Source organism: Ixodes scapularis, unplaced genomic scaffold, assembly GCF_016920785.2.
Source record: "Ixodes scapularis isolate PalLabHiFi unplaced genomic scaffold, ASM1692078v2 PGA_scaffold12__126_contigs__length_90152505, whole genome shotgun sequence".
Classification (NCBI taxonomy): Eukaryota; Metazoa; Arthropoda; class Arachnida; order Ixodida; family Ixodidae; genus Ixodes; species Ixodes scapularis.
The window spans coordinates 44,489,642-44,503,459 of record NW_024609838.1 but is presented as its reverse complement, the minus strand read 5'-3'; the positions used below and the strand labels follow the sequence as shown (position 1 = coordinate 44,503,459).

Genomic DNA, 13,818 nt, shown 5'->3' with positions numbered 1-13,818 from the left:
TGTTTCTGTTTTTACTGCCGAGACATCCCACAAGTGTACAGTGTTGTAGGCGTTGCCGAGAAATTTCGAAAGAACGCTCGCCACCGTTTTACTGGTTCCTGGTTCCCGACGTGCCAGATTTTCGTTAAAAGTAAGCGAACACAAAACAATGGATCGCAAGCGCCCCGGCTGGTGCTCTGTCGTGCCGTCATGTTCACATGCACTTGAGGGCAACTTCAGCAAGCTTGCAGTGGCACGTGCTTTGTGGCGCGAGCAGAGACAACGGCTGTTCATTCGAAACCGAAACAATGCCACTCCGCTCCGTCGCCAACTGAATCCCAAGATAGTATGCAAAATACAACTGTCCAGCATTCAACAAAAAAAAAAAAAAATAAAACAGTCCAGCGGCGCGTGCTTGCCAGGCCGGCAAACGAGGTACAAGCTAAATAGAAAGAAAAACAGAACCTAAGCGCATCGATGCATGACATCGTGAGCCAGGGCCAAAAGTGTTTTGGAGCGCTCTGAGCAAGGACTGAACTCGAGACAAACAAGCGCGCTGTGTGGTTTCAGCGAGGAGACATTGCCTTCTTTGCTTCAGCTTACTTCTCCTCGCCAACGTTTTTTTGGCGGCAGATTTTTCACGTAGCGGGGTCCCTCTCGAAAGATAGCCCGCCGAGAGAAATCTAGGTAATAAATATTTTGACGAGCAGTCTTTGAGTCAAAGATGGATTTTTTAGAAGAAGAGGAATGTCGATGAACAAGTTTAGAAAGCGCCATATCTGTAGCGACGTGGGGACGGCAACACCCGACGTCGCACGACCACGGTGACCCAGTGGTCGCGCGAGCGTTTCAGCTCACAAAGTAACTCTCGCCGTGCAAAAACGTGGTTTTGTTTCACAGCATGATGGCATAGCTGGCACCCGGCACACTAGCGACGGAGAGTCCGCACATTCCCGCGAAAAAAAATGTAAAAAGAAGACGCGAGATAAGATTCCCGTGACGGCGATGGCGGCGAGGGCGCGAAACGCGAGACGGCGGCAAAAACCATGCAAGACCGGATGGAGGATTGATGCCGGGTACTTTGTGTCGGACGGCCGCTTGCGCCACCTATAGCTCACGCATGCTCAATTACGGTTCTCAGTTTAGTTTCGGTTTTGAAAGGCGACCGAAATTGGACCTTTGGCGCAGGCTTGGCGCAGATTAGCCATATATTGACAAAATGTAGCAAGATGTAGCAGGGTTAGCCCCTTGGCGCAGTTTGGCGCAATTGGCGCAGCAATCACATCACTGACAACACCAACTCAATCTCAGTCTATGGAAGGGGGGGGGGGGGGGGGGGGGGCACTGCAATTCGGGTGCTCGCGGAACCCAGGAGGCCAGCTTGCAGAACCCCGGTGTTCCGGGGAACCCAGTTTGAGAACCCCCGCAATATAGAAAGCACTAGCTAAAACCTAGATGACACTGGACATAGTCTCATTTGGGGCACCACACAAAACAAATGTGGTAGCACTTATTCTCTAAAACGGTCTTCCAAAATTTACTCAATCTTACTCCAGGGCAAAGGTTTTGCGCCTTGGCATTCAAGAACCTACCCGCGTCCAGCGTTTTTTTTTTCGTGTTGTCACGTGACACAACCCGCCAGAGTAACTCGGATCCATTTGGGTGAGATGGAACACAGCCTGACATGTGCTCCGGTCTCACCCTTGCAGCGAGATGAGTGTTCAAGTCTCACCTGTATCCGAACCGGGTTTCCCTCGAGGATTTCTTGCAACGGCTCGTGGCTCTGGACGCAGGGCAGTCCCAAGTGGCAGGGGTCCCGTGAGAGCGCAAGCATGCTGTAAGTCCTCAGTGCCGCCATCGTCGCCGTGTGCGTGTGCGACGCGGACAAGTTGCAGACGTCGCACTCCGGGAACCTCACCATCGCGCTGCTCAGGTACCGGAGAAATCCGACCACGTAGCCGCCGACGGTCGGCAGCTGACCCCCAAAGAACCAGTCTTGCGCCGTGTGCTGAAGAGCCGCGCTCCCCGGGCTCTCTTCGTCCACCGGCGTCGCCGGATACAAAGCGCGAGAGATGAAACTCTCAAACAGCGCGACGAGACAAGGTTCGCAGATGCCCGGTCCCCTCGTTGCCGTCCGCTTCGTCAGTTCCTCCTTGGTCGCCCATTTCCTGATGACGTTGAGGGCAAGCTCGCCCTCTCGTCCCTCCCCAGCAATCACGCGATTCAGTTTCGTGATCAGAAGGTTCCGCGGCACTATCTTTTCATCAGCACCCGACGCGCTCCGTTCCTTCAAAACCAGCACGAGCACATCCGCGATGGCCCACGGAAAGCTCTGGCAGTTCTTGTCCAGGCGCGCTCCGGAAAACGTCACCATGTACCAGGCGGACGCCATCCGCAGGGCCACGGTGTTCCCAACGTCCACGGCAACGCCGCCGGAGTGTCCGTTCCTGCAGTAGCAGGCGGCGCTGACGTCCCTGTAGAAGCGTTCTTGCGTCGCTCTCACCAGGGCGCGGTACTGCTTCTCCACGCAGATCTCGACGTTTGTCTTGTCCTTATTGCTCGTGTTGTACCTGGACGTGCTGTTGATGAGTCCCGCGACCACTTCGCCCTCGCTCTTGATGCCGTACTGGCGTCGTATTCGCGCCATCTGCGACGCATAGTTTGCACGGACGCTCTCAGCAGCTGCAGCGTACTCCTCCCAGCCAGGGAGTGCAAACAGCGAGCAGTCGGCGTCTCCGTCCTTGACGCACGTCTGAAAGTCGGTGCCCACGACGGCTTCAAGCGACCGATGTAGACGGTACAGGTGGCCAAGGACACGCTTCGAGCGGTACGTGTCCTTAGAGCTTCCCTTCTCCATGAAGTCCGGGTACTGAATGGGCTTCTCATCCTTGTTGAGGTACGAGGTCTCGCCGGTCTTGGCGAAGTCCAGGCAGGTCGAGATCTTCCGGGCAATCTGCAGGCACTGTTTCGAGAAGATGCCATCCTCCAGGCTGTCTGCCCATGCCAGATGGGCGTTGGACATGATGCCGACATTGTCGTTCTTGATGTAGTTGCAGACGAACTGGATCATGCCTTCCAGCTGCAGTTAATGAATGGTCGAGTAGTCAATCCCGACGAACGTAAATATAGTGGCAAGCAAAGTGATTAATAAGCTTGTTAATAAACTATACATTCGCCGACCGATTTTTCGAACTTCGCAGCGACCGAAAAAAAGTCTTAGTAATAGAGCAGTCGAAAAAATCTGCAAGCTAAAAAACTTGCCTCTATTATGTCTAAGCGGGCTTAAAAAAGCTGTCAATAGTGCGTTGCTTCAGGTTACGCCTCTGCTTGCGTTCGGCCACTTTCTATTAGCTCAGGAATCGCTGCTTTCTTTTCTAGCGTTATGGTCAAGTACTTTCCGCGCCTCTTAGCGACTCTTTGCAGCAATGGAAGATCAGATGGGGTCATGACGTCCCCAAGCCAGCATAGTCTGAAAACACGATTCACCGAGACAAGATGAGAGGCGCAAGTCCACAAGTGCAGAATGGCGAACGAACAAAGCAAAACGGTAACAATGACGATAATAATGAGGCACAGCTAGAGAAAAAGAAGCTGTAGCATAGCGTCGCCTAGCGGTAGGACTTTGCAGTACTCAAGTAGCGCTGCCGAACCAAGCCAATCCATGTGCAGCCAACATAGAATCTAAAATGGCGGCTTCTCGGTAGTGTTTCTTGCTGATCGCTCGTGACAACTTTGTCCGAAAAATCAAACTTTCCGACCTCAAGCTGTCCGAAACATTGGTCGCGAATATGCACTATTTCTTTTGGGTAGTTCATGGCTCCTCCTTTAGGTCCGAAATATTGAACAATTCCAAATTATCGGCGTCCGAAAAATCGGTGACCATCTGTAACCATCCAAAGCCCTCCACTCTTTCTTCTTTAGTAGAGGATTATGTTCCACGTTTTTGCACCGCCAAATTCATAGCCTGCTCCACGAGCGGTGACTTAAGCGTACCCCTGCGCCTCCCACATACTCTTCGAGTCCTTGTAACTTTTACCGATTTAGTGATTTTCAATGATGCCAAGCAAGCTTCTAATTGGAACCATACCTATATGTTTATTTTCAATAAATAAAAAGTTAATTAACAAATTCTGGTCAATTATCCTACTTATTGCGATGATTAGCCTCCTGTTGTTATGCCTCCCTGGCCATATAACTCGCCTGCACGGGCCGCATGAACGTAGCTTTCACAGGTTTTTCTAGAAAATTTTAGATTCTCTGGAAAATCTGGTGCAAGGTAAGTGAGAACGCACCAGGGACTTGTTGGCATCACACGTTGCAGAGTGGTCGCTGAAGACCATCGCTTTCCTGTTTGGCCCCGGGAAAAGGAGGTCCTTCTTCCAGATGACCACATACTCGTCGCCGTCAAGGTCGGAGCCTGCACAGAGGTTTGCCAAGACGAGCACACCGCTAGTTCCCACCTATGGCAAACAAGGCACGAAGTGTCGTGAACAATTCTACATGTGGCTTGCAGGCAACATCGTCGCACCACGCTGGTGGTCATTCCTGCTGGTTACTGCGGAGAGAAACAAATGAAGTGGTGCGAAATGTGTGCTGCAGAAAACACCACATGCTTGGCAGCAAGGCCAGCAGAGTGGTTGCCGATGTAACATCAACGCAAGCCACGTATATGGTGGCATTAATACAGCCAGAAAAATCGCCATTTAGGTGCACTTTTTGTAGAATCTGCATTTCAGTGGTCAGTTTCATCTAGTGAAAATTCATAGCATGCTCCTCACTCAGAATGTACAGGGGTTCATAAACGTGTGAATATCGAGGAATGCTTGCATTCTCTGAATTATGCGCGAGAAACTAATCCCGCGGTCTCGACATTGATACAGTAAAGCAGTTGAGGTGCACACAGAGCTTGCAAAATATAATTAATTTACTGGGGAAACACTGATTAGGGTCAGGGACAGTCAAGGAAATCAGCATGCCAGAAAAAAAATCAAATTTTTTTTTTTTTTTTTACATTCACTAAATCAGATTATTTTGATTTAAATTTTGATTGAAGTCACTGTAGTTAGAAAAAAACATTACTACATGTATTTTTGAACATGGTAAATCAATCAATCTGTCTAATCACCGAAAACTATGCGGACAAAAGAATTACTGTAGATTTAAAGTACAATTTAATTAAAAACTGTTTATTGATGTAACCCTGACCATAATAGAACGAAAACAGCTTCATCTTTTAATTAGCTAAAAAGGTTCATTCGATTTCCTTTTCTGTTCAGATTCGCTTGCAATAAAAGATTAATTTTCTAGTTCTTTTTCTCTTATGCTTGCATTAAGACCTGTCACCTTGCATAACTGGCCAACGAAGTGGAAGGGAGAAAGAAAGCTGCTTTCTGCTCATGTTCAACCTGATATAAATCTTTCTTGCTAGACAATTCTTCGATTTCAGCAAAACAAATTCACTAGTTTTGTGCAAATATTCCAATGCAAAATTAGAGCGCAGCTCTTGAGGAGGAGGGGAGGGTATGCTTTTCCTCCTCCTCCATACCTCCTCCTCCTCCTCTATACCCTCCCCTTCTCCTGCATACCCTCCCATCCTCCCCCTCCATTCCTCCCCTCCTCTTCCTCTATACCCTCCCCTCCTCTTCCTCCATACCCTCCCTCCTCCCCCAGTTTCTCTACTAAATTTAGCTGAAAAACTGATGCCACATGACCTCAACAGCAATTCAGTTCCACGCAAAATTTAGCGGGGAATTGAGTTGCTGTTGAGGTCACGTAACGTCAATTTTCTCGCTAAATCTAGCGGAGAAACGAACTTGTTCCTAGGTGACATGACACCAAGTAATGTGATGTCATGTTCCCTGCTAAATTTAGCGGGGAATTGAAATGCTCTTGAGGTCACGTGACGTCAATTTTCTCACTAAATCTAGCGGAGAAGTTGAATTTGTTCATAGGTGACATGACACCAAGTCGTGCGACGTCATTTTTCCCCGCTAAATTTAGCGAAGTTACGCCGACAGCGACGCCGCGAAACCCGGAGAAGGGCGCCTAAGAGCTGCACTCTAATAATACACCATTTGATATTAGCTTCCGATGAAGTTCGATATTCATATTCTTCCAAGTGTTGATTGCGGAAGATTAGCCTTGTTGAGCGCACTTCTTACCGAGCATGGGTGCACTGCAAGGAAGCAACACCCGCGGAAGCGAGCTCCGTGGGTGTTGCTTTTCCGCAGTGCACCAATGCTCGATAAAAAGTGCACTCAACGGGGTAACCCGCGGCGATCAACACTTGACAAAGCGCGAACGTCGCAATCGCATGCTTAGGAGAAAAGCACGCTTTCAAAGCAGGATGGTGCATGCATGCGCCCGCTGTATTTAAAACAAAGGTAACTGTGAATGCTGATATCTACATTTCAGTAAAATTTTAAAAATTAAACTGTGGCTGTTATGCAAGAGAACAGGTTAGGCAGAGATGCCCTGACAACCTGCACTCATCATTCACAATTTTTTTTCTTTTTCGGAATAAAGAAAGATTATCTGCATACAGCAAGAATTGTAAATAGCTGGACATCTCTGTTTGTCTAAGCCACTCCAAAAGCCACTGGAACCGGCTCACCTCACTCCCAGCGGCTTCTTTTCGCTGTTTCTCGCACGATTCACGATCGCATTTCGTTTGATCGAGTGTCGAGATCATGCTGGAGCGCTAACTATGTTTTTTTGTATTGTCATTCGTGATCAGGGCAGTTCAGGTTTTTCGTGCTCGTTTATGGCCATTTTTCATCCAGAAGCAACCAACAACTGCGCTGTTGGGTCCAAGTTCGACCCGTCAGAGCGGGTGATGTCCAGTGGAGTCTGCAATGGCGCAGGATCTTAAATCGTGACGGCAAACTAAGAGGCTTCCACAGGCCAAAGTCTGAATAGGTGGGGATGCCTATTGGAGTTGGAGGTCAGACTTGCAACGTACGCCACAAAAGCGCGCAATCAATCTCTACCCGGGGCGTGCAACGCGATCACCGAGCAAGCGCGGATTTGCAAAGTGGGAGATTTCGTTGGACGACACCGACGACGTGCTTTGAGAATGTAGCAGTGATGACAACGGGACTGACATCACCAGTGCAGACCAATCGTGGTCTAATCATGGACAGAGTGAGAATGACACGGAGCAGTTTCAGCTGTCCCGCCTCCAGCATGAACTTCCTAGTTTCGATACCGCCTGGCCATCTCATGCACCTCACGCGCGCATGCGCAGCCAAAGTATGCCAAAAGGCATTGATCGCGTGTTGGAGGCTGGGTTTTCGAAACGAGATACTTTACCGTTCTCACATGTTCGCAATAAAATGCGCATCTAAAGTTTTTTTTTTTTTTTTTTTTTTATGTAAGGGGGGGGGGGGGGGGGGTCTACTTACAATTAAGTCGACTTACAATCGTGTATATACGGTACAAGTTTGTAGCGGATTCCCACATTTTTGTCTATGATCTGCACGCGCAATATCTGTTCCCATGACTGGCAAGTGTGTAGCGGGTTCCCGCGTGTTTATTGCACCATAAAAGTTGAATCTGCTGCATCTGCAATATTCGTCCCCGTGAGATGCAAGTTCTCGGCAGGGTTTCCGCAGATCTTTCACACCGTGAAATCTGCTACGTCCGCAACCTGCGGTATCCTTTCCCGTAACACAGTAATTTGTAGCGAATTTCCGTGTGTTTATCGCACTGTGAAACGCGAATTTGCAGTATCCGCGATCTGCGGTATCAGTTCCAGCGTCACGTGATTTGTATGCAACACCAGGGTGTTTATCATTAATATTTTATAAAGTTTTGGTTGGCATCACAATTTTTCTCTTCATATGGGGTGGGCATTCTTTCAGAACTTTACGGTAGGCATTATTAATGATGTGCCCATAGATGCAGACGATGTCGCACCATATATTTTATAAAGCGGGCTACCGCATTACTCGGACCGAAGTTTGTATTTGGCATGTGGGACGAAGCCCCGGCACGGGGTTTCATCCCACGTCCCACAGGCAAAAACAACCCCACCAGTTCAAAGACTTAAGAGCGACCGACGTCAACCTTGGAGGCAAGCGCCGACCAACGCAGGGCCCCACATTCGCTGGACTTACGCGGCAGTTGGCTCGACCCGCTGCTTCTCCCGATGCATCTGACTCACCGGCCATCTCGTTTGGGTGCGGCCTGGGACCCCTGGCAGGGAACACGACGCAGTCCTTGACGTGGTGCAGCGCCGGAACGTCCACCGCCGTGAACTTGCGCACGTCGCCGGGATGCAGGCAGGGACACTTGGTCACCAGGACGGCACCTGCGCAGAAAATCTCACGTGACGTCTGGGCGGAGCGTTTTAGCGTCCCGTCCCGCCCATGCATCAAGAGCAATCCCAAAGTGACAACAAATGACGTCGCAGGATCAGGTATCCACCTGTGTTCCTGTGCCACCGCCGAGGTCGCAGCAGGCAACGGCGTGACACTTTTACGACGTTCTCGGGTGGAAGTCGAACGACGGCTTGCAAGGATGCGCTTTAGCATCAGTCCAGAGATGCGCACCAGCACCATGATGCTATGGCCCATTTGGACGACGGGCTACAAATACGAGTGCAATCTGCCGGCTAAGACGAATATTTAAGAAGTCAACCGTTGAATTTGAAGTAACTATATATACCCCAGTTCACCGTACCGTAAAAAATGGAGCCTCTGGTCCCAGTGGGCCAATCAGAACGTCAGAGTGAAGCCCCCGAAAATGTATCAATGGAGTGCACTCCCGTCGAGAACCGTTATGTGCTTTGCTCCACCTCCTTGACTGGATCAAAGGAGCTGTAGCACTTGATCTTTGCCGAGTGATAATGAAACAAAGTATACCGTCGCATCCGCCTATAACAAAGTCCGTCGTAACGAAATAGCGGCTATAGCGAAGCAATCGTGATTTCCCATTCCCGTTTGCACTTCTTCAATGTATTTCTGTGTTTTTAGTGAAAGAAATTGAGCGGCTCCCACGAATATAGCAAAGAAAAATTTTGTGATAAGTTACCATATACTAGGGGTGGCCAAACCGCGGCTCGCGAGCCGCATGCGGCTCTTTGCTGGTCCAAGTGCGGCTCGCGGATCCCTCATAAGGGACCCCCCTCCCTCCCCTCGATCGAACAAGATTGGGAATCTTGGATCCTGGTGAAGATGGGGGTGTCGGTCGAACAAATGCCAAGACAGCATAAAAAAGTTGCAACTGCCGACGAAAACACTTTTTTATATACTATAGTCGGATGCAACCTAAAAACAATCTTTTAGCTCACAAGCACATTGCGCCCATCTGAAGTGCCTCCGCCGTCAAGAAAGTAGTTCGCTAGCAACGTTGCTTTTTCTTCCTCCAGGAAACGTGTCTTAAACTACTACAATATTTATTTATTTCATTCAGGACATTTAAATAAGTTGGAATAAGTTTTTGTCAACGAAATAGCTGTTTAGTAAAGAAAGAAAGTCATGTCCAATTCATTTTCTTCCCAATTCATTTTCTGTCCAAGATACTGTCTAACATACCGTCTTCCAGCGCCTTCGATTGAGGGAAAGCGAAGCACTTGTTGTTCCTTCAAATAATAAATATTTAGTGATTTACTTAGTTTTGTGGGCTTTGCGCACGAAATGTGTGCCTTTATTTTGTTGGATAAATAGAAAACAAGAATAATTATACTTTTCGGGTTTTGACAAATCGGCACCCTCCCAAGTCATCGACACCACCACCGCGCCCCGCTCTCTTTGTCTTCCGTCATGGATCCCACTGAGGTGACATCGGAAAGCGATTCCCCCGATTCTTTTTGGACGAAACAGCCTGGTGCAGCCTTACCGGCGACACCAAAGCGGTTCTTCAAGAAGCACAAGTGAGGTCGGGTTTTGAACAGCGCCCAGCGGGAGCTGATCCTGAACGCTTACGTTCAGACGCGACATACCGAGCCAGACTTCACAGTCAACGAGGTCTGTAAAACTGTCAGCCGGTTGCTTGGTGTCGACGGAAATCCAACGAAGCAGACGACGTCCGGCGTAGCTTCTCACCTCTCAGCTGTGCTAAGCCTCACGCCCGCTTCAAAATTTTCGTTGGCTATGGCGTCGCTGGATTCTCACGTTGTCGCGCAAAAACTGCTGCAAACGCAAGCCGATACCATTAAGATTTCGTGGCGTAACCTCGGGCACGTAAAACACTGTGCAAAAAAGCAGAATAATTGTCACGAGAAACTAGCGTCGCGTTGCTAAGGCCAGCAGCCATGTTGAGCTTTTTTTTTTCAAAAGGATCGCGATTGGTCCACGACGTCATGAAAACGATTGGCTGGCGTTTCTCGGCGTAGGATTACATTTTCTTCTGAGAGGCATTTCCGGTTTTTTTTTTTAGCTTGCAACCGACTATAATGTACTGTTTCCGCAGGTCCTTTCAGATCTGCCGACGTACATGCAAAATAACAAAACAAGGGAGTATGGCCTGGACGGAGCAAAGATAAGAACTCACCTTGGAGCGGAGTGGTGCATATATAATGACGTGAACAAAACAAAACTACACAAAAGTATGATAAAGACACAGTGCAGTCTCCGTCACGCTGCTTCCATTGCCTCCATGCGGCATGTTCTCGATTTTGGGTCCAAATAATTTGGTAGTGAGCGTACCCCACGTCTAGATGGCACTACGCGACTACGCTGCTGCGTAAAGGTTTCCTACGCACAAACACAGTCATGTAGCGCCATCTGGATATAAGGTTGCACACTGAGAAATTATTTAAACTTAAAACTGAGAATTCATCTAATGCCTCCAAAGGAGGCAGCAGTTTCAACCATCGCCGTTGCCACGGTATTTTTCTTCTCTACAGTACTTCACCCGAGAGTGACGAATTTACATAAAATCAATTATTTTTCACCTAGAAAAATCGTAATACCAGCCATTTCTGCTTTTTAGGGCCACAAAATTGCTTTGTTAAACAGAAATGTTTGCTAACCAGGAATTCGTTGTAGTCAGACAAGCATATTTAACACAAAAGATAGGCCGGGACTTTGTTTTACTTCCTTTAACGGTGTTTTCGGAGTATTTATTGATCGACAGGAGCCAACTTTACATGAAGCATGTGCAAAAAAGGAAAGTTTGTCCAATCCTTTCTTTTGCAAGCACGTTTTAATCGTAACAACATGCATACTTGGACAAGCCAGTAGTTATAGCAGTCTTTGTATCATATCGTCCTTATATAATGCCCAAAAGGGCCTTTAGGGTTAAACTAGATAAATAAATAATGCAAGTATACTAAGTTTTTTTATTCCGCCACTTTATACTCATTTTGCGACGTTTGAATGCTTAATTTAGGCACGTTAAAGTCCAAACTTTTGAGAAAAAAAACAATTTTCCTATTTTTAAGTATTGTGGTTCCACATGCACTAATGCTGTACACTCCTGCAAATTATTATTACGATATCTGAAGTATTTACAGAGAAATCAAACATTTTCAGTAAGCCAACGATGCAAAACCACGTTTTGGAAATGTGAAACTTCTGCTTCCTAGTTTCAAACTGCTGTAGCTTTGCACCGGTACGCCCTAGAATGATGATCATACTCTCGTTAGAAAGAGCATTTCTTCACAGTTTCAGTACATTAAATATCTTTGTTCGAGAGTAAACTCTATTCGGGCAAGAACACCATAGAAGTCCAGCTTTCACGCAGAAGAGGCCATGCATACGGCCAAGAATTGAAAAGCCCACCCTGATTGAACACAAAACTGACTAAAACCAGCATTCGCTTATACAAAGTCACGTAGGTTTGTCTGCTTCGTATTTCGATAATGCTTGCCCCGCCTATGCTAGCTGATGTTGGTTCGTGTACTGCAAGCATACCCAATTCCTTACACAATCCACAATCAATGTTCACATGCCGACAACAAAATAACACTCAAAGAAAGCATCTTAAGCTCGGACTCTCTTAGCAAAGCCATGTTGGAGACCGGGTGTAAGCAGAAGGCACCATCTATGCTACTGGTGGCTTTTGGTTGCCACCACCACCAGTAAAAGCAAATGTAGTGGTGTGGAAACTGCGAACAGGTTTTTCTCAGTTTCACTTTTTTGCAGCAACTTTTGTTTTAGGAAATCTATCATTTCAATGAATCACTGAATGTATTCTTTGCTGTGGATGCTTCTGAACTGAAATTTAATGAGGAATGGGGCTAGATATTTATTTTTCAATTTAAATAAAGCTCTTATTGCTAAAAAGTAGAGTTTTTATGCGCCGAGGAATGATGGTTTGTTGTCCTTATAAGCGAGGCTGGGGGAATAAATGTTCAGCTGAGTTTGAGACCTGTGTCTATGTTGTCCCCTTTTTTCTTCTCCTTTTGCCCTACGTCTCGGGTTTTACAATGTTGATAATTTTCCCATTGAAAATTTCAGAAAATCACTTGTAACTTTTGATTAAGATTTTTTATTAAGATAAGAGTTAGTCCTGAAACTTTGGCATTTGGTTTGGACCACTAGCGCTATGTTTGGGCCGAGAATGAGTGTTTGGGACTCATAGTTTATTTTTGTGGCAACAAAGGCCTCGTAAAGATTGTAGGGGAACACCGCGTAGTAAAGCGAGCAGGTCGGCCATTTGGGCGACGCACCTCTGACAATGCGGGTCTTGGGAAGCCCGTCGTCCTGCCCCTCGGTGTCCGGCCCCAGTGCGGTGTACTGCACAAACACCTGCCCGTACTTCAGGGTGTCGGTCTCGTCCAGAACGCCCAGCATGTTGCGGCCCTTGTTCAGTGGCACAGCAATGCGGCTCTTGGTGTGCAGGCCGTCTGCAAAACGGGGCGAGAGACAGACCTCTGGCAATGCCGCAATGGCCACGGGCAGTTAAAAAAAAAACGCTCAACTCCAAAAACAAATCTTTTTTTTTCTTTTTTTATGTGCATGAGTAGAATTGCAACATGAACGTTCCCCAAAAATCCTTTTTAGCAAAATATTTATGTTGCATTATGCAAGTCTAAGTCAGCAGGAATTTTCTCTGCCCAAAGTAGGTTACAGCATATCATAATGCATTCAAGTGCAGTGAATGAGCAGGTAATAAGTATTTTTGTGGCTGTCTCCACTTGACAGAACACAGCCTCCATTCAAATTTTCCGCCATTATAAAACAATGCTGACTCCTCTATGTTAAAACAAAAAAAAAAAAAAAAAAACTGGTTTGCACAAAGCACAGGCAAAGATCACATTGTTTCGTGGCCCAGAAATACAGCAACATTGATCTGTTCTGGAAAGGAAAAAATTTTGGCGATAATCCTTTACTGTTAAAAATCATGTCGAGGCTAGAAACGAAACTGGAGTGACCTCTCGATCCTTGGGGCGACAAGAGCCAGTGAAGAGTATATTGACACTCCCCAACCCGAGTCTTGAGGGTGCCGCCATTTTGTTGCCTACAATTCGTTGCAGGAAGCAGGACAAGGCTCTTCCACACACTCTCTGCTCGCCACGATTGCTCGATGTTGTCCCAAACACATTGTCCCGAACGACGCATGTGCTGCACGAGCACACATGCTCTGCAGGGATGCTAAAAACCCGGAGCTCTCTTGTAGCTTTTGCTGCGCAGCAATCTTTAACCCAAACAAAGCACAGTAATCCAAAAAACTTTGTTCTAGATCATGGGTCCTAAAACTGAGTTCCTAGGAACCCAAGGGTACAGTGCTAATCACACTTGTCTATAACGCGCGAGCGTATGGCTTTCTCTGGGGAGCGCTAGACTGGTGGTATTCGCGGAAACTAAGCTAGTCACGTGGCGCAACTTGGAACGGCCCGCTCGAGGGGTGTCCTGCCCAATCTATCAGCTGGCGGCGAATGCGGAAGGCTGC

The 13,818-nt window shown here is 47.5% G+C and overlaps 1 protein-coding gene across 1 annotated transcript in view; it reads right to left on the bottom strand.

Moving 5' to 3' along the window:
- Positions 1 to 13,818, bottom strand: part of LOC8034745 (probable RNA-dependent RNA polymerase SHL2) — a 46,017-nt gene that overhangs the window by 9,603 nt on the left and 22,596 nt on the right. Inside the window, exons 6-9 of the mRNA XM_029968705.4 lie at positions 12,596 to 12,772; positions 8,144 to 8,290; positions 4,272 to 4,396; positions 1,712 to 3,058 (exon numbers count right to left, since the gene is read on the bottom strand). Of these exons, the coding sequence (XP_029824565.2) occupies positions 1,712 to 3,058; positions 4,272 to 4,396; positions 8,144 to 8,290; positions 12,596 to 12,772 (1,796 nt within the window). The remainder of the gene's footprint in view (positions 1 to 1,711; positions 3,059 to 4,271; positions 4,397 to 8,143; positions 8,291 to 12,595; positions 12,773 to 13,818) is intronic.